This window comes from Caretta caretta, chromosome 2 (genome assembly GCF_965140235.1).
Source record: "Caretta caretta isolate rCarCar2 chromosome 2, rCarCar1.hap1, whole genome shotgun sequence".
Lineage (NCBI taxonomy): Eukaryota > Metazoa > Chordata > Testudines > Cheloniidae > Caretta > Caretta caretta.
In genome coordinates this window covers 237,325,062-237,349,823 of record NC_134207.1, presented here as the reverse complement: position 1 = coordinate 237,349,823, position 24,762 = coordinate 237,325,062, and the positions used below count along the sequence as shown (strand labels likewise).

Below are 24,762 nucleotides of genomic sequence, written 5' to 3'. Positions count from 1 at the left end.
GGGAAGAGAAGAAAAAGAAGAACTAAAATAAGGCAGTGGAAAATGGAAACACTTACTAGATTTTTCTTTTGTTTTCTACTGTATTTATGTGTTTGCTTTTTAATAGTGAGTGGACAATAATGGATACAATTAACTGAGATCAACTTGTTATACTGCGTGCTTTTACATATATTCATTCTGATATTTTTTCATGGATATGTAAACATTCATAAATAAAACAGAAAAAATGTAAGCTAGTAGCATTTGAGACAACATTTTGGTTTACACTATATGGTGAAGAGACAAGACGGGTTTATCCTGGGACCAAGGTGGCAACAACAGTACAAACAATATGTGGTAGCATCATGCCGGCACTTCTTCATTAGAAAAGAAATGATATGTATTCATAAATAACATATGTAATAGGCAAGTAATAATCATATAAATCACAAACAATTGCTAAGATATTGTGTTGTTTTATTTTAGTATATTCATAATTTAAGATGCAGTCAAATCAATCTATTATTCATTAATATCAAAACAGAAAAATTATAAAGTTTACATATATTTTATCTCATACACAAATCTGCAAAATAAAGATGTATATACATCAATTTACTGTATTTTTACTAATACAAGTTAACAAAAAATGTGTGCTACATACAGAAGGTATGATACATACAATGAGTAAAGTGCAGTACCAAAACTAAGCTGGTTTGGTGGTAAAGAACTAACTTATTATCATTCAAAGCTTTATTCTACCCAAAGTGTATGATGATTGTTTTGAAATATCACAAGGGTCCTAGTAACTCCAAAGTTACCAAATTACTACATGAAATGGGTTCCTATAACCAGTTTCCATCATCGATACTTTCTGCTACATGAGTTGTTTTCTCAAGTGACCCACTTTCATTAGAACTTTCTTCTAAAAGTAGTACTAAACTTGACATAGTTGTGTGAGGATCAAGTAGTTTCACAAGGGGTATTTCCACCCTTCTTTCATGAAAGATACGATTCTGTAACGTCATGGCTAACATAGAGTCCATGCCCAGTGATGCAAGTGATGTGTTCATTGTAAGATCACTCGCATTTGTACTACTGAGATAACTCACCAGTGAGGTGAAATAATCTTCAGAATTGACTGGAGATAAAGTCTGAGGGGTTCCTTTTTCAGATAGCTCAAGCTTACTGCCCAGTTCTTCTGAAATGAGTGTATGGAAGCGACTTTTGAGTGATGCAAAGCAAGAAAGAACAGAACTGTTTAGCGTTCCAAAATTTAATTTTACTACAGCTTGCTGAGGGTTATTCAGAATTAAGCTTTTTTTTAGATATTCATAAATTTCATGTACCTGCAGAATATCTATGCCTTTGGATTCCAAAATATTTTGAATGTTGTTTTGATTTAGCAATAATCCAAGATTCAAGGCACCCCAATTAATGGATTGTCCTGAAAGTCCACAATTCCTCCTGTAGTGGCAGAAAACATCCAGGAAAGAATTAGCAGCAGCATAGTTTGCTTGTGTCGAATTTCCAAGAAATGAAGTAACGGAGGAGTAACACACAAAATAGTCAAGTTCCTGCCTTCTGGTAGCTCGGTGGAGATTTATTGCCCCTGCAACTTTGGGACTTAACACTTTCTCAAAGTGAGACAGGTTCAGAGCTTCAAGACGTCCATCATGCAAAACCACAGCACTGTGGAATACACCTTTGATTGGACTCTTTGGAAAGATTGTGTCAATTGAACTGATAGCTTCCTCAACCTGTAAGTGAGAAATAACATTACACTGCAAACTGACTATTCTGTTCCCTTTACACTGATTTTGCAAAGCCTTGATTTCTTCTTGCTTCTCACTGCTTGGATTGCTCCTTGAAAGTATTGCAATACAGCCCCCTCCGTTCTGGGCTATAAATTTCACAGTTTCAAATCCAAGCCCAGTAAGTCCCCCTGCCACTATGTAAACTGCATTCTGCTTAAACATTTTCTTCTGTGCTTCATATACTGGTATGTCTGAAATCCTGTTGGTCTTCCCATCCCCCTTCAGCACAGCAAGTGGGATAGATCTGCAGGTGAAATAGGAGGTCGCTGCAGTGTTTGTACTTTCAAAGTTCTCAGTTTGCTGAAAAACAGAATATGATAGGTTTTGAAATTGTTTCATTTGCATTGATTTAATCCAGCCCTGGACAGCGCTTAGGGATCGTTTTAGAGATGCTTTCTGAAAGATACTGATAAGTTTCAATACATGAACACGGATATTTTCTTGATCACTTCCAAGTAGGTATCGAAAACATTCAGACTGTTGATTACCATGTACTATCACAAGGTCTTGGAGGTGGGAAAGACGGACTAGAACTTCAGTAGACATTCCATCTACTGGAGGCAGATAAACAAGGGCTTTGCACTGATTTACACGTTGCCACTGATCAGACGTAGGTGTTGCAAGTACTGTTCTCCAGCCCAATTCCCGGGCTGTCAGAGTAAGCACGTTGCACAAAACTGACTGTGGTTCAGTAGAAATAATACCTAAAGTCCCACTGTGTTTCACCTTTGGTAATGTTTGATTTAAAATTTCCCATGCTACCATAAAGTATGACACACAAGATACATTTCTAAAGCATGGAAACTTCTTGATGTTGAAACAAACTGTCCCTGGAACTTTGACTCTTGATGATGCAACAACTGGATAACATGAAGCCACCTGATCTCCCACCTTAACTTTTTTCACTTCACTGCCTACTGCAGTTACTGTGCCACTGAAGTCCAGAGCGAAAAGCTTGTGTTTGTCTATTGTATATGAATTCCAATACAACGTATTCCCAAAGTTACAGCTTGAAACGCTAACAGGAAAATAGTCTTCTGAATGGATGCATACTTTATCAATTTGAACTTCAACACTGTGATTTTCAAGCTGAGTAATGGTATTATTGGCTATTTCCGCAGATAAATCTTTCACTTGGTAAGGATCTGTAGTGTATAAAGTGAACGTCTCTGAGTTCTGAGGAGACTTTGAAGGTTGACTGTAACCCACATCTTTAAATGGTGTGCGTCTGATTTCTGAAGTGTAAATTCTCCCTTGATTGATCCAGATTTCTGGATGATCCTGTCCTTTATATTTTACAATAACATCTGCTAAGACTGAGATGTCCAGTGTACTCAAAGAGCTGATATCAATCATCTGAAATGTGATTCCTGAAACTTCTATTACGCAGGTTCTCGTCATGCCACACAAAGCAAATCCAGGGTTAAGATGATCTACATTTCTATCTGTTGTTCTGTAGGTGATTATTCTAACTGAACAACTGGATTTTTTCTCTCTTAATGCCACAATAATTTGGCGATAAGCCTCACAACATTTAGCTAAATGTGCCACCACTTTGCTTGGGAACTCGTCATTTAACTTCTGAATTCCCCACATGAACAAAACTTCCTGGTAGTCTTCAAGCTCCCTTTTCATTTGATGCTGTGCAGTCATTTCTGAACTCTTCGCTTCCAGCAATGTCTCCCAATCTTCATACATAACATATCTCGACTCATTGTGTAAGTATTTTTTGAGTTGCTGAGCTATTCCAAGTTTGTCAGCAAACACAGTGACTCTGGGTGCTTCCCCTAAACTTCCTATGGTCTGAGGGGAAAAAATTTCTTTCCACTGATTTTCAAACAGCAAGTCATTGTCTCTTGGAGATGTTGGCTTCATAAAAGTGATCCCAACACGTTTCAGTTCTGCCAAAACAGAGCCACATTTATCTGTAAAGCATCCACAGACCTCTAAGTAGTTCCTAGTCGATTTGCTTGTTTTCAAATATATCATCATTTCCTCCTCCAAAGGTCTGAAAACTACAAGGCTGCCTATGCCAGAAGGAAAGCCTGCTCTGGTTTGGAAAGTTATTGTCGTCATGACAGCTGTCATCTGTAGAAAACAGTCTAACAGCACTGGATGGATACAATAGTCAGACATCTCTTCTCTGGTCTCTCTGTTCACCTTTATGCTGGTTATAGCTTCTTTTAGCTCTTCACAGTAAAATACATCCCTTAACTGCCTGAACATGGAACCATATTGAAATCCAACCTGAGACAGTGTTTCATAAACCTCATCTGCTGTAACTACTGATTTACACCTATGAAAGATGTCTTGAAAGGAGATGCTGTTTTCTTCCACCGCAGCTTCAGACTTCTTTGTAATTTGTCCTGATGCATAAACTGCAACTGAGGATGACAGTATTCTGAAATCTGTCACTGTTTTTTGTGATGCCAATTCTATCTTTAAAACATGGGACTTCTGGTTTAAAATACATGGTGCCAAAAAATTGATATTAATCTGACAAATACTTAAAGGCACTTTCGGCCTCGAGCTACTCATCACAGACGCCAAAGCGAGCTCTACAAAAAATGCACCTGGAACTAAAGCAATGCCATTGTTCTTGTGCTCATATAAATAGGGTGCTGATGCCTGGGACACTGGGCAGTTGAATTCAGTGTTGTCGTTGTTCAAACTGTAAATCAAAGGATGATTTGAGTTTACAGCTCTTCGATTTGCTTGTTGATGGATGTCCAAATAGCCCATTAGCTTCTTACGATCAAACTGATACCTGGGAAATGCTGCTGGAATACTTTGATACCCTTCACAAAAGTGATGCCAGTCAGGATTATATCCCAGTTCAAAGAGATTCCCTGCAAGAGTAAGAAGCGTCTGATATTCTTTATCAGTTTGCAAGGAGGACAAAACTCTAGTTTGTTTGCCTAGCGTTTCCATTATATACCTCTGTAATGCTCTTTCAGGGCCTATTTCAACAAACACAACATTGTCCTTTTCTCTAGCTGAAGTCACTATGGCCTGTGTGAAAGCAACAGGATCTCGAGCATGTCGGGCCCAGAACTTGCCTGTAGTGAAATCATCTGCGGAAGCAACCTTCCCAGTCAGTGTTGAAATCACTTCAATTTCCGGCTTCTGTTTTTCCAAATGCTGTAAATGCTCCATCATCTCCTTTACTATTGGATCCATCATGTGGCTGTGGTACGCAGTTGGGACATGTAAAACATGAAGAAATATGTCTCTCTTGCTGAACAGTTGAGCTAGTTTTTTCTGAAGGGCACTCACAGCGTCTGCGTCTCCAGACAAGGTACAGGAAGAAGGGCTGTTAAAAGCTGCAATGCACACCTTCCCAGAATACGGGCTGAGGGCTTCTGATACTTCTTGAACAGGGATGTTACCAACTACCAACATTCTGCCTCCGGTAACCTTTGCCTGTAACCTACTCCTGTGATAAATTACTTTGACGGCATCTTCAAGGGACAGAAACCCTCCACAATGGGCAGCAGCAACTTCTCCAACTGAATGGCCAACAGCAGCCACTGGCTTAATTCCCCAGTGTTTCAGAAGAGAAGTTAAGGCAACCTGGAGAGTAAAAAGCAACGGCTGGGCAATTTCTGGCCTTGAGAAATCCTCACATTCACTTTCTGTTAATTCCAGGAGGCTGATGGGTACATACTGCTGAAATAACATTTCTATTTCTTTACATTTGTCTCTGAATACTGCCTCTGAACTCAATAATGTCTTGCAGATCCCTTTGAAATTTACTCCATTAGCACAGAACACAAAAACTAGTTGTGGAGTCATCTTTGATGGAGTTATTTCTGTTTTAGTTGCTAATGCAAGTTGTTGCTGTAAATGTCGAAGAGAGTTTGTAACAAATGCTTTTCTGTACTTGTAATTTACATGGCTTCTTCTACAGGCAGATGTATAGGCCAGATTTGGGAGAGTTACTGAGGTGCTTATGTTTAACTGCTCAGCTGTGTCTTCCATTGTCAAGTTGAGGGATTTGCTTGAAGCCGCAGAGAGTACAAATAATTCAATCGGTCGTTTAAAAGAGGGAAGAACCTGTGTTTGCTTGAACTGTCTGACAACAACATGGGCATTGGTTCCCCCAAATCCAAAACAGTTGACACCAGCTACTCTTCCAAATTCTCTCGACTCTTCCCATTTCTCTACAGTCGTTGGAATTGATAGATTTAATTTCTCTGTATTTATGCTACTACTATCCTCTCTGTAGTGCAAAGATGGAACAATCGTTTCATGGTGCATCATTAAAAGAACTTTAATTAATGCAGCTGCCCCGGCGGCTGATTCAGCATGGCCAACATTCCCTTTAACAGAACCAATCTTTAGAACAGGCATTTCAGGAGATCTGTTATTACCAATGATGCTACCTAGGCTCTCTGCTTCTGTAGGATCTCCAGCAGGAGTTCCTGTGCCATGTGCTTCAACATACTGCACAACTGATGGGTCAACATGAGTCAGATAAATGCTGCGTAGTAACTTTTCCTGTGCTGTCTGAGATGGTCTTGTGATTGGAGTCACGGATCTGCCATTCTGATTTACTGCACTGATGTTTATAATTCCCCATATTCTGTTGTGGTCTTCTAGTGCCTGTTTCAGAAGAAGGAATTAATGTATGAGATCATTTGGAATTTTTACAATGTAAGGAAGACCACAAAAGCAAGAGCAGACAGAACATTTTCTTTTATTGTTCAGTGTACTCTTCTCTCTTACACTAGGATAAGTGCCTAAATATTTTACCCCTGGATATTAACTTCACAGTCGAAGAGTTGCATCTAAAGCTGTGAATATGTCCTCCTATAGGAGGACATATTAGAATGGGAATTACACAGTCCTGGTTACCTGGAAATCTCATTTTTGGAAGCTCTATGAAAATAAACCTACCTTTTTTAGTGGCTTCAGTAAAAGAACACCACAGCCTTCTCCCCTTCCGTAACCATTTGCCTTTTTAGAAAAGGGCTTACTCATCCCTTCGGGAGAGATCATTTTTGCTTTACTCAGAGATACGAAGGTGCGGGGATCTATAATGCAGTTCACTCCTCCACACAGAGCCGCTTCACAATCTCCTGTAGTAAAATAAATGTCTGACTGTTTTCCACCTTCTGTGCGTCTCTACAAATTTACATTAATACACTGCAGTAATATATCGAATCGCTACCATTGCCCATTAGTGATAAAATGAAAGAATTTGCAGAGAGATTATAAAAACAGAACTGACCCAGTGAAAGTTCATAGACATATTCAAACTTTCAGGCCCTGAAACCCAACAGATGGTAAAATTCTCAGTGTTTGGAAAGGGCCTGAGTAGACAGCAGCATATTAATAGGAGCCATTGAGAGAGTAAACACCTCTTGGTCTTTTATAAAAACAAAAAACATCCACCCCTTCATGAATCATGACAGTGTGATTTGGAAGAATGGCAGACACTAACAATTTAGCAGCTCCCTGAAAAACAAAGGCCTACATCTTCTATGGGTACCAAAAATCAGTGATAGTGTTTGACAGTTGCTGCTGCCTGTCACAGCTGGTATAAAGCCCTGTAACCCATACTGGTGGAACTGAGTCTGCAAACTTTCATTTTGTTCATTTTTGGTAACGGTAAAAAACAAATGCTTTTAGCCCTTACCAGCTGTGACATTAGTCTAATTCCAGTGAGACACTGCACATATATACCTTAGTAACTTAACTACAGTATCAACCCTAATTGATTTGCTTATTTACTTTTCGTCCCAGTACCTTGTTTAACTGCTTGTGAGGCATAATGCAAAGCAAAAAGAAACGATGAGCATGCAGTATCGATGGAAAGTGATGGTCCAGTCAGATTAAAAGTGTATGAAATTCTGTTAGCAGCTATGCTTACTGCTACCCCAGTTCCATCATAATGATTTATTTCAGTTACTGCTCTGCTTGTTATGATCTCATAGTCTCGATTCATAAGACCTGTAAAAACAGCAGATGTTTCATGTTAACATGAGGGATTAAAATAGATGATCAGATCCAAACCTAGTGGTGTTCTTTGCTCTCCTAGTTTTATCCTGTGCCACCCAACATCAGCACCTAGAGTGAAATCCTGGCTGTATTGAAGTCAATGGCAAAACTCCCATTGACTTCAGTGGGGCCAGGATTTCACTCCTTATCTACATATTTGACACTTGAAATTTGTCTAAAGGTATTAAATGACATGAAGGCCTTGTCTGCAAGAGAAAGTTGCACAGGTCTAACTAAAGGTGTGATTCTAAATTGATTCAGTTAAACTGGGACAAACCCCTATTTTGATTTAACTTAAACAGATTCCTAATTAACCTAAACTAAACCAAAATGAGCCTGGGTTAAAACTAAAACAGAGTCCATGGAACCTTTTGCACTATTTTAACTGAATGGGTTTTAAAATCACACCTTTAGTGAAACCAGCACAACTTGCTTGGGTAGCCCAGGCCTTAGTGCTCGATATTGACACAGCCCTCTGCAGCTGAGCAGGGCAGTGAGGCCATATAAGAACCATCTCCATCCCATGTGGCCATGCAGGGCTTAGCTGGCTTATGAGACATTGGGTTGAGTGAGGCAAGAGGAGGAGCTGCACTCCCAATAGACTTCCTGTGAGCAGACAGGTGAGGGGAAAGGGGCCGTGTTACTGAATCTGTGGGCATGCAGCCCTGCAGTGGGAGGAGCTGGACCAGTCCAGCTGGAGCACCAGGAGCTGGAGGCACAAAAGCTGCCAGAGTCGTCAGGAGTGCAAGGGAAGCATCCACAGCGCTACCTCCATCCGGAGAGCACACTGTCCACCCCCTCCTTAGCCATGCAGTGCTGTTTGTGATTTAGACTTAGGGTATCATTTATGTAACAATGAACAATACAATTAATTCATTAGACAATGTGAACTGTTCATAACATACACCATTCAGCATTGTTCAGAGCATGGTAGCTTTAGATATTCCATCATTAGATGAATAAAGTTAGATAACTATGTAAAGTATATGAAAATGTGTACTATTTTCCAAGATGCTAAATTTATGAATTGGTTCACCACTAGCCTGCTAGCTTACCAACAAAAACCCCTGTTTTGCTGCCACTGGCATGTTCCATCGTGACTCCTGCATCCTCTAGTGCTCTGTACGTGCATTCCAGGAGTAACTTTTGTTGAGGATCCATGCGCTCAGCTTCCAGATCATTAATTCCAAACAGCTTGTTGTCAAATGTGTTAAATCTAAGACATACAAATCAGGAAATGGCATGAGATTCTTATAAGGAAGCTAGGGAAATGTGGTCTAGGTGAAATTACTATAAGGTGGGTGAATAACTGGTTGAAAGAGTGTAATCCAAGAGTAGTTAGCAATGGTTTGCTATCAAACTGGGACAACATATCTAGTGGGGTCCCATGTAGGTCAGTGCTGGGTCCGGTACTATTCAATATTTTCATTAATGATTTGCATAATGAAGTGGCAAGTATGCTTATGAAATTTGTGGATGACACCAAGCTGGGAGGAGCTGTAAGCACTCTGAAGGACAGGATTAGAATTCAAAACACCTTGATAAATTATAGGATGGGTCTGAAATGAACAAGATTAAATTCAGTAAAGGCAAGTGCAAAGTCCTGCACTTAGGAAAAAAAAACAAATGTACAACTACAAAATGGGGAATAACTGACTAGATGGTAGTACTGCTGAAAAGCATCTGGGAATTATCGTGGATCACAAATTTAATATGAGTCAACAATGTGAAGCAGTTGTGAAAAAAGCAAATATCATTTTACAGTGTATTAACATGAGTATGCATCACACATGAAGTAATTGCCCTGCTTTACTTGCCAACTTTCTAACTCTAAACATAGTTAAACTCTGGAATAGGGTTCCAATGGAGGTTGTGAAACCCCCATTACCGAGGTTATTAAGAACAGGTTAGACAAATACCTATCATGAATGATATAGGTTTACTCGGTCCTGCCTCAGTGCCGGGGACGGGACTTGATGATTTCTCAAGGTCCCTTCCAGCCTTACATTTTTATGATTCTATGATATTTGCAGCATGCAGTATGAGAGAGTTTATTGTGTTGCATAGTCAATTGTGATTAAATGACAAGCCAAACCTCTGTATCCCTCCAGGAAAATTTCACATCAGAAACTAGCATGCCAGTTAAGCTACAAATGTACAAAGTACAAATGTGACCATAATGTAATTAAATGTAATATCCTTGTAGCAGGGAAAATTACAAAGGAAGCTAGTTAAAGAGAAATTAAAAGAAACGGTCATAAGAATAGGTTTCAGAGTAGCAGCTGTGTTAGTCTGTATCCACAAAAAGAAAAGGAGTACTTGTGGCACCTTAGAGACGAACAAATTTATTTGAGCATAAGCTTTCGTGAGCTACTGCGCACTTCATTGGATGATGTGAGCTGTGAGCTCATGAAAGCTTATGCTCAAATAAATTTGTTAGTCTCTAAGGTGCCACAAGTACTCCTTTTCTTTTTGTCATAAGAATGAAACGCCTGCAAATACCATAATAAAGGTTCACACTAAATGTATATCCAAAATTTTAGAAAAGTAAGAGGACCAAAAAAATGCCACCATGACAAAAAGAGGTGGTTAGAAGAAAAATGATATCTTTTAAAAAGGGGAAGTCAAATCTTACTGAGGAAAACAGAAAGGAGCATAAACTCTGGCAAGTCAAGTAAAAGTATAATGAGGGAGGCCAAAAAAGAATTTGAAGAGCAACTAGCAAAAGACACAAAAACTAACAGCAAAAAAATTTTTAAGTACATCAGAAGCAGGAAGCCTCCAAAACAATCAGTGGGGCCACAGGATGATTGAGGTGCTAACGGAGCATTAAAGTAAGACTAGACCATTGTGGAGACGTTAAATGAATTCTTTGCATTGGTCTTCACGGCAGAGGATTTGAGGGAGATTCCCACACCTGAGTCATTCTTTTTAAGTGACAAATCTGAGGAATTGTACCAGATTGAGGTGTCAGAAGAGGAGGGTTTGGAACAAACTGATAAATTAGAAAGTAATACATCACCAGGACCAGATGGTATTCACCCAGGAGTTCTGAAAGAACCCAGATATGAAATTGCAGAACTACTAACTGTGGTATGTAACCTATCACTTAAACAAGCTTCTGTACCAGATGACTGGAGGACAGGAAACAGAATGCTTATTTTTTAAAAAAGGCTCTAGAAGTGATCCTGGAAATGAAAGGCCAGTAAGCTTAACTTCAGTATCAGGCAAATTGGTTGAAACTATAGAAAAGGACAAAATCATCAGACACATAGATGAACAAGGTATGTTGGGAAAGATTGAGCATGGCTTTTGTAAAGGGAAATCATGCCTCATCAATTTATTATAATTCTTTGAGGGAGTTTAGTAGGAAGTGGACAAGGATGAGCCAGAAACCCTTTGACAAGATGTCACACCAAAGGCTCTTAAGCAAAGTAAGCAGTCATGAGATAAGAAGGAAGGTCCTCTCATGTATCAGTAATTTGTTAAACGATTGGAAACAAAGAGTAAGACTAACGGGTCAGTTTTCACAGTGGAGAGAGGTTAATAGCAGGGATTCCGAGGATATGTACTAGGAACCGTGCTGTTCAATATATTCATAAATGAGCTGTAAAAGGGGATAAATAGTGAGGTGGCAAAGTTTGCAGACAATACAAAATTACTCAAGATACTTGAGTACAAAGCTGTCTGAAGAATTACAAAGGGGTCTCACAAAACTGGGCGACTGGGCAACAAAATGGCAGGTGAAATTCAATGTTGTCTAGTGCAAAGTAATGCACATTAGAAAACCGAATCCCAACTATACATACAAAATGGTGGGATCTAAAGTAGCTGTTACCACTCAAGAAAGAGATCTTGGAGGTATCATGAATAGTTCTCTGAAAACATCCGCTCAATGTGCAGCAGCAGTAAAAAAACCTAACAGAATGTTAGGATCCATTAGGAAAGGGAAAAATATTGACAAGAAATATCGTAATGCCACTATATAAACCCATGGTATGCCCACAACTTGAATACTGTGTGCAGTTCTGGTCGACCCATCTCAAAAAATATATATTAGAACTGGAAAAGTACTGAGGGGGCAACAAAAATGATTAGGGGCATGGACCAGCTTCTATATGAGGAGAGACTAAAAAGACTAGGAATGTTAGGGTGACCAGATGACAAGAACAAAATATCGGGACACATGGGGGGGCAGCCACAGGCTCACCCACCCCACCCCCAGGGCCAGCTCTAGGATTTTTGCCGCCCCAAGCAAAAAAAAAAGAAAAAAAAGCTGGAGTGCCACTGAAGCAAAATATCAGGACAAATGGCGTCCCGACCATACATTGGTCGGGACATGGGACAAACAACTAAATATCAGGACAGTCCCGAACATCTGGTCACCCTAGGGAATGTTCATCTTAGAAAAGGGATGACTAAGGAGGAATATGATAGTGATCTATAAAATCTTGAATTGTGTGGAGAAAGTGAATAAGGAAGCATTGTTTACTCATTCACATAACACAAGAACCAGGGATAACCCAATGAAATGAATAGGCAGAAGGTTTAAAAGAAACATAAGGAAGTACTTCTTCACACAATGCACAGTTAACTTATGGAACTCATTGCCCAGGGCGTAGTTGAAGGTGAAGATTATAACTGGGTTGAAAAAAGAATTAAATAAGTTCATGGTCCATCAAAGGCTATTAGTGAAGATTGTCTTGGTGTTCCTAGTCCTCCGACTCCTAGAAGCTGGGACAGGACGACAGGGGATGGGTCACTCAAATTTGCCCTGTTCTGTTCATTCCCTCTGAAGCATCTGGCACCAGCCACTGTCAGAAGACAGGATACTGGGCTAGATGAATCATTGGTCTGACCCAGCCTGGCTGTTCTTATGTTGTTCTTCTATCTATGTTAAGCACTACCTCCAAAAATATTTATCTTTACAACAGTATATTTACCAAATAGCCAGAGGGATTCACTAAAAAACCAACTATATAAAGAATTGAAATAAATAATGGAAGAAAAAAATATTAAGAGAAAAATATTTTTTAAAATGTTATACCACTGACCTAGAGAAATAAGATTATTGTTCACATTTATAAATAATAATAATATATAACTATATAAAAATTAGCTATCAATATAGCACTGTCAGGTTTCACAATAAAAGTGGTTCGAAAAGTTCTAGTGAAACTTTTTTTTAGTCAGAAATCGCTGATTTGTGAAAATCAAAATGATCTGCAGAGACAGTTTGGTACCAATGAAGTTCCAATGGAACCCGGGCAGAGGATTCCTAGGGTGTCCCATAGAGTCAAGCTCCACTGCCCTGTTTTTTTAGAAAAAACATGAATGGAAACAGTTTGATTTTTCCAAAACAGAAAACTTCAGAATTTCAGACATTTTGAAATGTCAGCATTTCCTGTGGAATGGAAATTCTGAGTTTCAACCAGCTCATCTTATGAACAAGGGGCCAGATTCTCAGACGGTGTACATTTTGGTAGCTCTTTTCAAGCCAATGCTAATCACTTCACTGGGAACAGGATTACATTTTAACATCTAATGTAAGAAATTTGACTAATGGTTTAGGAGCATGGAAACAGGCTTACCCATCAAGAAGTGCAGCTCGCGTCGTGCATATTTTTCCTGGTTTGTTATCATCTGGATCATACCATTCTCTGGTATTGAATCTTTCTGGGGTTATTTCTACGGTACAGTTTCTGCCCTCCACCAGTACTTTCCAGAAATTTTCGATTCCTTCTCCTGTTGCATCAATATTTTTTAAAACTAGATTAAATGTTTTTCCCCCTCAACAGCACATACCAACATAGAAACCCTCCTAGATCTACCTTGTAAAAGTAAAATTTTATATTGTCTTTTTTTTAAAAATGACTGGAGATAAGGAAATGTAAATTCCGCAGTGACAAGGAATTTAAAGTTCTGCAAATAAACGGTGTTTCTGTTACTTCTTGCATGCCGAGTATTTACAAAATAACAAAACAAAAAAGCAAACCCCACAAAATCCTGTTGTCTCCATTTTGAGAAGCGTTGGGATTTTTTCATAGCTATTAATGACCTAGCTATTTTCCTAGCTATTAATGGCATCAGAGACATTCACGTCTGCAATGAAGCATATACAATATATACCGATCACAATTCGATATTTATCAGTGTGCACAAACTACCTGCTTTCCTGCATCATGGTATGTATAATCCTGTCCACTGTTGTGTTGACATAAGTTAACTTCACTGAAGTCAATGGCATTTACACAGATGTAAAACTGTTGTGATGTGGCCTGTTGCTGTTCATTGTAATGTACAGTCTTTGTTCTTTTCAAAGGCAAATTTCACGTTCATACACTAGGTTACACTGTCTGGTTTGTTTCTAGAAATATAGGTCCTTGGTGTTTTATTGGGGGTAGAGGTCAAGTTTTATCTTCCCAGAAATAGAGCTGCAGTTGCACAGAGACGATCTGTAAAGGGTTTAGTTGTCTTTTCACTGACTGCACGGTGCTTTCCATCTCTTGAGGGCTAATAAAACGATAGGCTGCACAGGTAGTGACTCCTCTAGTGACACTTCCCACTGTAAGCCTCTATTGTCAGTTATTTATAACTTTGCCCATGTTTTGTCGCTTAGGCTGCTGGTGTACTAAGACCACAACCTATCATCCTGATCAATATTTCTCACTGTTTCCTTTTACTCCCCCGTCTGTCTGTATCCATCTGTTGTTTCTTGTCTTATACTTAGATTGTAGCCTCCTTGGGGCAGGGACTGCCTTGTTATTCTGTGTTTGTACAGTGCCTAGCACAATGGGATCCTGGTCCATGACTGGGCTCCTAGGCGCTACAATAATACAAATAACAATCATGTAAAATCTTATAATCATTTAATTGAGAAGCTCTTGAACCTCAATGCTTTGGAGAAAGGACTTGAAATTAGACACCATGGTCACTCTGGAGACAGGTATGTGCCTTTTCCCATCCCCGTGAAAATTTGCCCCAAACTTGGCCAAAGTATAACCTTCTGAAAAATCTCAGTTTGCACATGCTCAGTAGGGGTTTGTTAGAATTTGGCAACTAAATTCTCTGAAGATTCCATTTACACATGAGCATGTTCCACCCCCTGCATATGCCAGGGGTGGCCAAATTTACTGACCCTCCGAGCCACATACAACAATCTTCAGAAGTTCAAGAGCCGGGTGTGCCTGCCAGGGCTCGGGGCTTCTGCCCTGCAGGAGTCACCTGCCAGGGCTCGGGGCTGCAGCCCCATTCCTGCTGAAGCCCTGAGCCTGGCAGGAGCACCCCATGGGGTTGAAGTCTCAAGGCCCCCCTCCCCTCTGGACAGAAGCCCCTATCCCACCACCCTGTTGCAAGGCAGAGGTCTCGAGTGCCTCCCCCCCCAGTCTGCTAGGTGAAGAATGTGGGGGGGCTCCGCGAGCCGTACTTTAACTATAAAAGAGCTGCATGTGGCTCGCGAGCCACAGTTTGGCCAGCCTGGCATATGCGCTATCCCTGCCAAGTGACTGAGCATGCTCCAATCCTGGGATGCAAGGATGAGCAGAACTTCCCCTGCAATTGCTGCTTCTGGCTGCTGCAGACCTGTAAAGAGACTGTCTTTCTTCTGTGCTCAATGCTCCCACTTCTGGTGGCCAGGCAGCAAGGAGAAAGAGAAAACAGCCTGACTTGAATGCAGAGGAATGGGAAGTGGGGTGGAAGAGATGGAGGGCAGGGAAGGAAGGCAGTTAAGAGCTAGGAGTGGGGGGACAGGGGCAGGAGCAGTGGCAGGGGGTCAGAAGATGAGGGAGAAAAGAACAAAGGGGGGGTGCAGGAGCCAGGGATGAGAGTATAGAAGTGAGAGGAAAGAAGCGGAAGAATCTGTATGGGGCGGGGGATGGACATGCAGGAGCCAAGGGATAGCAGAGGGGGAGGAGACAGGTGCACAAGCTGGGAGTGGGGGATGGGAATGGGACGGGAAGAGGGGCAGAAGGATCCATAACCACTAGAGAACATTTCCCTAAAGAAACTGGATTTGAACCTATTACTCCTGAGTCTCAACATTACTTTGCTGTCTCACAAATAGCTGTGAAACCCACTGGCAAAGTGTGTATGTCTCATTCTCCTGTAGTGACAAATCCACCTAGATTAAGATACCAGCCTTCTAGTGCTCTCACGTACTCCATAAATCTAGTATAGTTTATAAAGTTCTGCCATACCTCAAGTTGCCAGAACAGTTTGTGTATGAGAGAAAGAATAATGTCAAACCCTGATAATATGTAATAAAACAACTACGTTATCTGAAAGCTGACACATACTTCTTGATTGCTGCATGACCTTGTCCAGTAATCCCCACAGATCTCAGATTTTCAGGAGTATTTCTGTTCCTCTAATAGCTACAGAATAACACCACCACACTCTTTTCAGTTAGCAGCTTACAGGAAAATGCAGACTCAGGATAAAGCATGGATCTCAGTGGGTTGAACCTGCTTACCCCGGGTCTCAATATGGCCTGTAGCCTACAAATGACCCCACTTTTTAGTCCAGGTGAACAGTTTTTTGCAGTGTTTTAACTGTGTTGGTCCCAGGATATCAGAGAGATAAGGTGGGTGAGATATATTTTATTGGACCAACTTCCAGTGGTGAAAGAGCCAAGCTTTCAAGCTACACAGAGCTCTGAACTGAACTCTTGACAGTCATGTTAAAAAACTCATGAGTTTTACAAGCTGTTCTTAAATAACATTTTGGGTTAGGTTTGCTCTAAATATCAAAGCAATGAAAATCTGCCTCATGTTTACCGGTGCGAAGAAACAATTAGTAGAGATTGGGTCCCATCCTGCTGTGATGGAGGTAGAAGCCAGGAGAACAGAGAGGAATGTGTACTCACAGAGGTTAATGCTTTGGGCCTAATCAAAGCCAATAAAGTCAATGGGAGAATTCCTGGTAACTTCAATGGGCTTAGGATCAAGCCTTTTATTTGTCATAAACAGGAAGTAACACAGTCAGTCACACTACTTCCTGGAGCAGTGAGACTTACAGTATTAACTTCTAAATGTCTTCTCTGAACTTAAAACATCAGGGAGTGTTCCAAATCTAAACCCAGATCCTCATTTTGTAGTTTGAACCTACTAATGATGCAATCCCTTCCATATATTACTACATATTGCACAGTAGTGCAAACTTACTGTAGATATCTTATCACATAGTAAAACAAAGAGGGGATTGAATGATAGCACTCTTCAATACTCTATCAGTATTGTGATTTGTATTTATTCAAAACTTACCTCCGGGAAAATTGCATCCTATTCCCACAATGGCAATTTCATCTCCAGTCGCTGTCATTTTTTCAAATCTATTCTTAAACTGCAAAATATACTTTTAGATGTCACATGATTCAAATGAAAGTATATTTCTCTCATTAAATAAATATTCTTGCAGAAGCTGAACTTGCCATAATCACACACATCCAGCCAAAGCTTGATTAATCTCGAGCATTCTGTGTGGGCTGTGTGGGATTCATACCCCCAAATGGTGACCAGATTGCTACTATCCCCGTCTGTCTGATAGTAGACTTTCAACTGAATTACACCAGTGTAGAGCCAGAGAAACCTCACTGTCTACAGTGGAATTATTTCAAATTGACACTGGTGTAACTGAGATCAGACTCTGCTGTTTTAGGTCCCTGTAGGTTGTTTATAGTTAGTTTCCGATGTTTCCTTTTTTCTTATGTTTAAAAGTTTAAAAATTAACTTAATACACTCACTCATGCTGAGTACCCCCACAAATAGTCACATTGCTACTGTTGTGTAAGGTGCTACCCTTGAGGAAGGGGGTCAGAATGTGGCCCTCCAGAAGTAAAAATCTGTCTTTATTTGTGTCTTAAATATTGTTCTCTTCATATTCTTTCAATAATTGCCCCCTTATGAAGCCTGGGCATGCTCTCTCAGGAAACAGAGAGAGACTTTACAGTCACAAAAATGGTAAATGCTTTGTTGGTTTTGGTTTATAGAATATTCTATAAAAATCTGGCCTCAATTTTTTGATCCAGTTGAGTTATATCATTTTTAACCTAAAGCTGGAAAGCCTAGTATAGACACTAACACAAAGATACTTATCACTGATTGTTGTTGTTAAACTAGAACCTATGTAGTGTATAAACAATTCCAATGGAAAAATAACAGTCACAATTAAACATAACATATTTCAAATTAAATAGCATTCTTCTCTCTTAAATGAGATATGTTGTTTTTACCTTGTTTCATTTCTCCTGAATGGTGTTAAATGCTGATTTTGTTGAAAGCCTTTATATAGTCATCTGAGAAGTTTCAAATTCAACTAACCTCAGTAAAATGGGGTAAAGAAATGTTAACACGCTTTAAGGAAGAAGAAACCAAATGAATAACTGGAATAGGGAGTGACCTTGACTGAAGTTCCAACCATTTTCTATAAGTGGAATGTTCTTACACTGGTAAATATGGATTAATTCATGTTTTACAGTGACTAAAATATCAGATTGCTAAAATACATAATAAAGTCCACATATTATCAAATGATGCTTTTGCAGTAATTAGTGTCCTAAATAGGAGATATTATCCTCACATTAAACTAACCCTCAAAGTGCTCTGAACTTAACAAATCAGCTAAGCACAACTGTTTTCAAAGTAATGGATCGAAGGTGTCTGCCCTTTATCTCAATAAACCTCAGATATTATTTAAAGACATAACTTTTTATTTTATTTAAAGTGAATTTTGTGATGTGATGTTACACCACCGTGCATTCAGCTCTGGTGGCTATAAAGACCTACACACAAGTTACAGATATAGTTATACTCACATCCTCCTAGATAGTGTTAGGGTCTGATGGGTCTCTCCTGTATTGATTATCAGTAGAGGGATGGTTGCTGTTGGAGTTTCCCATAAGAAGCTCAATTTTCCTGCTCTGGGCACCCCTTTTTATAATGTGATCCTGACTATACGTCATCAGTATTTACATACACCCTGCACCCTGTGGTTAGGGCATGTATTAGAAAAATGTGACTACTGGGTATTATGCAAGCAAAAAATTAACCTTACTGATAATTGTGCCACAATATCACCCATTGGTACATCTTTTCCCATAATCTTACTTATGTTGCATTTCTTATCTCCAAGGCCTAAAATAGCTCAGCTAAAATCTTGCAGACCTCAGTCTACAAGCCTTGTGTTTTAGTCCTACTTACTTAGATACCTAATACATAATTATCCCTTCTAACTACTGATCAATTTTATACTTCTATAATTCTACAACTTCTCTTTTTTTTTCAATACACAAAAGGTGTTTGCTTATTTGCTTTTACGTTATATTTAAGAACAAGTTTCTTACATATTACTATTTTCATCTTTTGATAAAATTTGTTATGAGTGGTTGGAAGAAATATTTGACCAACTAATTTTATTTTATTATTTTTAAATAATGCACATACTTTCTTCCAATGGAAAATACTTTCACAATACAAACTTTCACTTATCCTTCAATGCCCAATTTATACAGACTTGACATATGACTCTGTACTCTATGCCACCGGACTCCTCGTTTTTCTGTACTTTATGTATTTTCAAAATTGTACTATTAGTCCACGCGGAAAACAATGTTTTATCCCAAGTCTTTTTTATAAATTGTCCTTGTGCTGGTTGATAATTCCATTAGAAGAAAATCTCAGTTGAAAAGCGTTGATCTTTCAGTCCTTGATCTGGTTTTATTCGTTCTTGCGTCCAGATCGCTGTTATAATTGCATCCTGAGAAATAGGTAAGCAGGAGTTCAATCCCAACATAAAATCCTGATTTTCCTTGACTAGTCTTGTTTTTTGTTGTATTGGAACCAGTCTGTTGTTCAGTATGAAGTGCAGTATTAAGACATCAATATTCTTAAAACGTATTTTTTTCTTTTCCTGCTACTGGACTGGCTCTCTCTGATCCTCTACTTCCTCTTTTGTAGTCAATGTCTCCGGTTCCTCTGTCTGTGGAGAAATATTTCTTTTACGGTACAACTTTAATTCTATCATGCTAATCATGTTATTTACCTTTTGTGAGTTTGTGTGTGTTATTCTGATTCTGTATACTGAGGAACTGAGTTTATTCATTGGTTACATAAATTGTGTTCTGGTACAGCATATGATAGGAGCATCACCTGATCTCCAATTTTTCCAAGTATTCTCTTTTTGCCTTCTGTTTGGATTTTCCCTATTTAATAGCTATCTGCAAGTGAATCTGATTCAAATGTTTTGGTAATGCTTGCAGATAGGTATCCAATTTGACTTCCTCTACCTGCGTGCCACTGATATGCCACAAAAGATGCTCCGGCATTCACATGGTTTGCCCAGTCATCACTTCAACGGGTGTATGGTCTGTGGAGGCAGCTGGAGTTGCCCAAGTGTCATTCAAATGAGTGGAATCAGGGTATCCAAATTGTATCCATTGGCATCTACCAGTTTCCGCAGCATTAGTTTGATGGTGCAATTTATTCATTCTACCATCCCTGATGATTGAGATCTATATGAAATGTGCAAATTTGCTGCACTCCCAACAATTGTAAACATTTTTGGAATATTTTCCCCGTAAAATGTGTTCCTCTATCTGACTCTACCCTGGTGGGGAGTTTCCAATGAAAGAAGACAAGTTCCACCAAGATTTTTGTCGTGGCTAAAGCAGCATTTGCCTTAAGGAGACATGCTTCCACCCATTTAGAGAATGGATCAATAACAAGAAAATATTGTTTTTTTCCCATCATAGCGGTTGGAGTCATCTATGAAAAAGCAATATGCTTCTATGATTTTTATTTTGGGAGGTATTAGTGGTATTAAAAACTGGGTTAAGGTTTTCCCTTAACATCTGGGCACACATAAGGGTTCCCAGAATACAGCAGTGCACCAAGCATCGGAGATAGGGTCCATACTGGGATCACTGTTACATCTTCGTCCTGCAACAACAAAGTCCAGTGTGCTAGTCGAGCATTAAACACCTGTCCATCTTTGATTCAATTAGAAAGCAAGAACTGGATTGGAGTGTATGTGGAATGTAGAGCTATTGGGTTTAAACCAATTAAAAATGCAAAGTGCTGGGTAGTCCAGCTGGTGACCAATAAATATTTTTCCACTAGGCTCATGCTTTTAGAGCTTAGGCTACTGGCCTACATTTTTCATGCCTCTCTTTAGAAGCTACTGTTGCAAGTGCAGTTGCACTCACAGATACCGCTAAGAGATACGGCTGCTGAGATCTGGAGTGATCAGCACAAGTGCTTGCATTACTGCTTGCTTCAATTTGACAAATGCACTCACATGCTGGTCTGTCCTGGCCCAAGCAACCCCTTTGTCATAAATATAAAGGAAGGGTAAACCCCTTTAAAATCCCTCCTGGCCAGAGGAAAAATCCTCTCACCTGTAAAGGGTTAAGAAGCTAGGATAACCTCACTGGCACCTGACCAAAATGACCAATGAGGAGACAAGATACTTTCAAAAGCTGGGGGGAGGGAAAAACAAAGAGTCTGTCTGTGTAATGCTTTTGCCTGGGACAGAACAGGAATGGAATCTTAGAATTTAGTAAGTAATCTAGCTAGATATGCATTAGATTGTGATTTCTTTAAATGGCTGAGAAATTAAGTTGTGCTGAATAGAATGGATATTCCTGTCCATGTGTCTTTTTGTAACTCAAGGTTTTGCCTAGAGGGATTCTCTGTGTTTTGAATCTAATTACCCTGTAAGGTATTTACCATCCTGATTTTACGGAGGTGATTCTTTTTCTTGTTACTTCTTTTTTACTGTTTCTTCTATTAAAATCCTTCTTTTCAGAAACTGAATGCTTTTTCATTGTTCTTAAGATCCAAGGGTTTGGGTCTGTGGTCACCTATGCAAATTGGTGAGGATTTTTACCAAACCTTCCCCAGAAAGTGGGGTGCAAGGGTTGGGAGGATTTTGGGGGGAAAGACGTTTCCAAACAACACTTTCCTAATAAAATAAACCCAGATAAATGTTTGGTGGTGGCAGTGGAAGTCCAAGGGCAAAGGGTAAAATAGTTTGTACCTTGAGGAAGTTTTAACCTAAGCTGGTAAAAGTAAGCCTAGGAGGTTTTCATGCAGGTCCCCACATCTGTACCTAGAGCCCAGAGTGGGGAAGGAACCTTGACACCCTTTTTTTCAGAAGTTCATATAGTTGACCTGCAAAGGAAGCAAAGTTAGGAATTAAGTCTTGATGGTGTCCTGACAATCCTAGGGGAAAAAAAATCATAAAGAAGTTATGTCAGTGTGTATGGACAATTCTAAAATTGCATCTGCTTTCCATTGGGGTGGTGTTCCACCTCCTCACAACAAGGTAATACCTAAAAAAGAAACTTCTGTTGAGGAAAATTTACTCCTGTGTTTACAGTAGTCACTGCCATCCTTTCACACTCATGCTTGCGTTTAGCAAAAGCATCTATATGTTTAGTCACTAATGACTGCACATTTGCCCTTCTCTTTGCACTGTTTTTCTTTGGGGAAAAAAACTACACAGGGCCTGTTGGCTTCATGCTATCTGTCATTATGGCTCCTCATTCTCTCCACCCCACTTCCTGGCTTTCATATTCCATAAGTGGAGTTGACGTCCAGGATGATGTTCCAGTAGCTACTGCAATGGGTTGAGGTGAGGTATGTTAGCAATTCAATATCATGGAGTTCATTTGCTGCTGCATTTCTTGCATTTCACCCTTGTGAGAGCCGAATGTTGTCTCTATCTGGTGAGGTTCTTTGACAATCATGTCCATTGTTGTACTAGGGGGTTGAAAGGTTGGGCTTCTCGGGTGGGGGCAATAATGATTCATGTCAGGCATGAATTGTTTCCGATTATGGTTGGTGAAGACAGTAAGAAGTGTGACCGTGGTCCTTCATTTGGATTCCTTTGATGGTTATATTGTGGATTTTGGATCTGGGGACATCATGATATGCCCCCCCCTTGGATCTGATTGATTTCTATTATTACCCAACCCTCTTGAGTTAGCTTGTTGACCTTGTGCCATACCCTGTGGACCTTTTATTTTAATTACTGGCCCGTCTGAGGCTCTTGGAGCAGTTGCTACAGGAGGACGAGTTCTCTTGGAATTTTTCTGTTGGATTTGAATATAACCATATGTTTTAGACAATAAGTCCAAAACTTCTGGAAGAGTACTTTTGGGGTGTGTATGCATCATAACCTTACCCCAAACTGCTGGCAAAGAATTGTTAACTAGCAAACTAATATACTGGGCGGGTTGTTTCCTTTCCAAGCATTTCATTAAATTTCCAAGCTGCACAGAGTCTATTATGAAATGCAAATGGGGATTCTCCCTCCCATTGTCTCATGTTAGCTACCAGCATGACCCCTGCCTGTCCTGGGTGCATATTCCATTCTAACCGATATACAGTGTCCTTAAATGATCTTTCCCCTTCTTGAAATTCTGGTAGCAATGTATTCCACAAAGCTCTGTCTACAGTTTGCTGTAAAATCTTAACAAAGTTCTCTTTATCTAAATGAGATAATTTTACTGTGATTCAAAATGTGCTGCATGTATTACAACTGGATCTCTTTTTCATTGGCCCTACCGTTTTTGCAATGGCATTTAGTGTTTTTACATTTGTTATCGCTGCTATTGAGGAGACATGACTACTTAAGCCTGAAAGCTTCCAGTTTAGAAACTGACTCTTTTCCCTTCTTTATAATTATATTGGGGCTTTTCCTTTCCCTCTTTTTTCAAAGGAACCGGTGTCTCCCATGGTTGGACCACTTCCACAGTAGGCAATTTTGGTGGGGAGTTTTTGCTTTAACCCTTTGCATTTTCTTTTGGTTGGGGTAGGTACCTGCATCTTGTGAAAGTCTGGCATTGGCAGGTTTTCCTGGGGGGATTCTGTTTTTGGCCAAACCTCTTGGTGTAAAGTGGTCATATGGGAATTAGAGTGAAGTATGCCACTTGTTCTTTTCATTATTGCTTCTGACTCAATTGGTTTAAAGGTATTAGACTCAGTTTGTCACAAATTGCAGAGATGGTGTTTCATGGGAGGCATCAATGCCTCCTTTCATGTACTTACAGCAAATTTTATAGATCTCTGGGTTTCTTGTAATAAGCAGCACAATTGTGAAAGGGCCTGAAGCATGTCCTGATTTTTCCTTTTTGGTAGACTTTTTGTAACAGACCTTCCCTTTCTTCACTACTGACAAATCCCCCTTTCACTCCCCCTGAATTTTCTGTGTCTAGAACTGCCTCTTTTTCTAACTCACCAGAGTGTTTATTCTGTTCTTCCTGTCTGCTCTTAGCTTTCCCCCGGGTAAGTGGGGGTGAGGGTCTAGGTGAGGGTCTATGTCCTAACGCTGGTTGTTCTTTCCCAGGTTCCACCATAGCAACCGGGATATGGGAAGTGGTGTTACCTGGTATTATATTAACAACATCTACAGGTGGCAACTGCATCTCTGTGCATACATCTTTCTCACGCTCTATCTTTGGGACACCTTGGATTTCCTGCCCAATCTTATCTTTTATATTTACTATCTGATGATACATGCTTTCTGGAATATTACAGGTTTGTTCTAACACCTCAATTCTCTGAACTAATTCTGCTATTTTCACTTCTTGCCCAAATAAACATTTCTGACCCATTGTTGCTTGATCTCTTCATATTGTAATTTCATAACCAGCTCTTTGTAATTGCTGCTTGAAGCCAGTCAGTTCTTTTGCAAGACCATCTCTCTGATAAATGAACACTGAATTTATTTCCAGTTTCTGAATAAGCTGCTCTCTTAACTTCTTACTAATCCCTTTTTCCTGGGATAAGGCTTGTTGTGCCTAATCCAGCTGCTTTATTTTCCTTCTTAATTTTCTCTCTAAAGTGTTACATACACTATATATACATACAATATTTCTTTCACCTCCTGAGATTTTCTCTTTAATTTTTCTTTCTCAAAAATGGAACACCTTAAGTTCCACGGATCTGAGTGATCTATAAGGGCA

At 39.6% G+C, this 24,762-nt stretch overlaps 1 protein-coding gene across 1 annotated transcript; it reads right to left on the bottom strand.

Moving 5' to 3' along the window:
* Positions 1-445: 445 nt before the first annotated feature.
* LOC125630808 (phthioceranic/hydroxyphthioceranic acid synthase) lies at positions 446-24,411 on the bottom strand. The gene is made up of 6 exons (XM_075124753.1): positions 23,952-24,411; positions 13,391-13,544; positions 8,855-9,015; positions 7,548-7,751; positions 6,696-6,877; positions 446-6,401 (listed from the first exon to the last, which is right to left on the bottom strand). The coding sequence occupies exons 1-6, from the start codon at positions 24,409-24,411 to the stop codon at positions 825-827; spliced, it is 6,738 nt and encodes a 2,245-aa protein (XP_074980854.1). The 3' UTR covers positions 446-824.
* Between the last annotated feature and the right edge of the window lie 351 nt (positions 24,412-24,762).

Bases quoted from the DNA above. Each gene is read 5' to 3' on its own strand.
- LOC125630808 (XM_075124753.1), bottom strand. From the start codon at position 24,411: ATGGGTCAGAAATGTTTATTTGGGCAAGAAGTGAAAATAGCAGAATTA. The intron at 7,752-8,854 runs GTAAGCTAGCAG...CTGTTTTTACAG, and splicing joins CAAAACAGGGGTTTTTGTTG to GTCTTATGAATCGAGACTAT. The intron at 6,878-7,547 runs GTACTGGGACGA...ATTTTACTACAG, and splicing joins CTCACAAGCAGTTAAACAAG to GAGATTGTGAAGCGGCTCTG.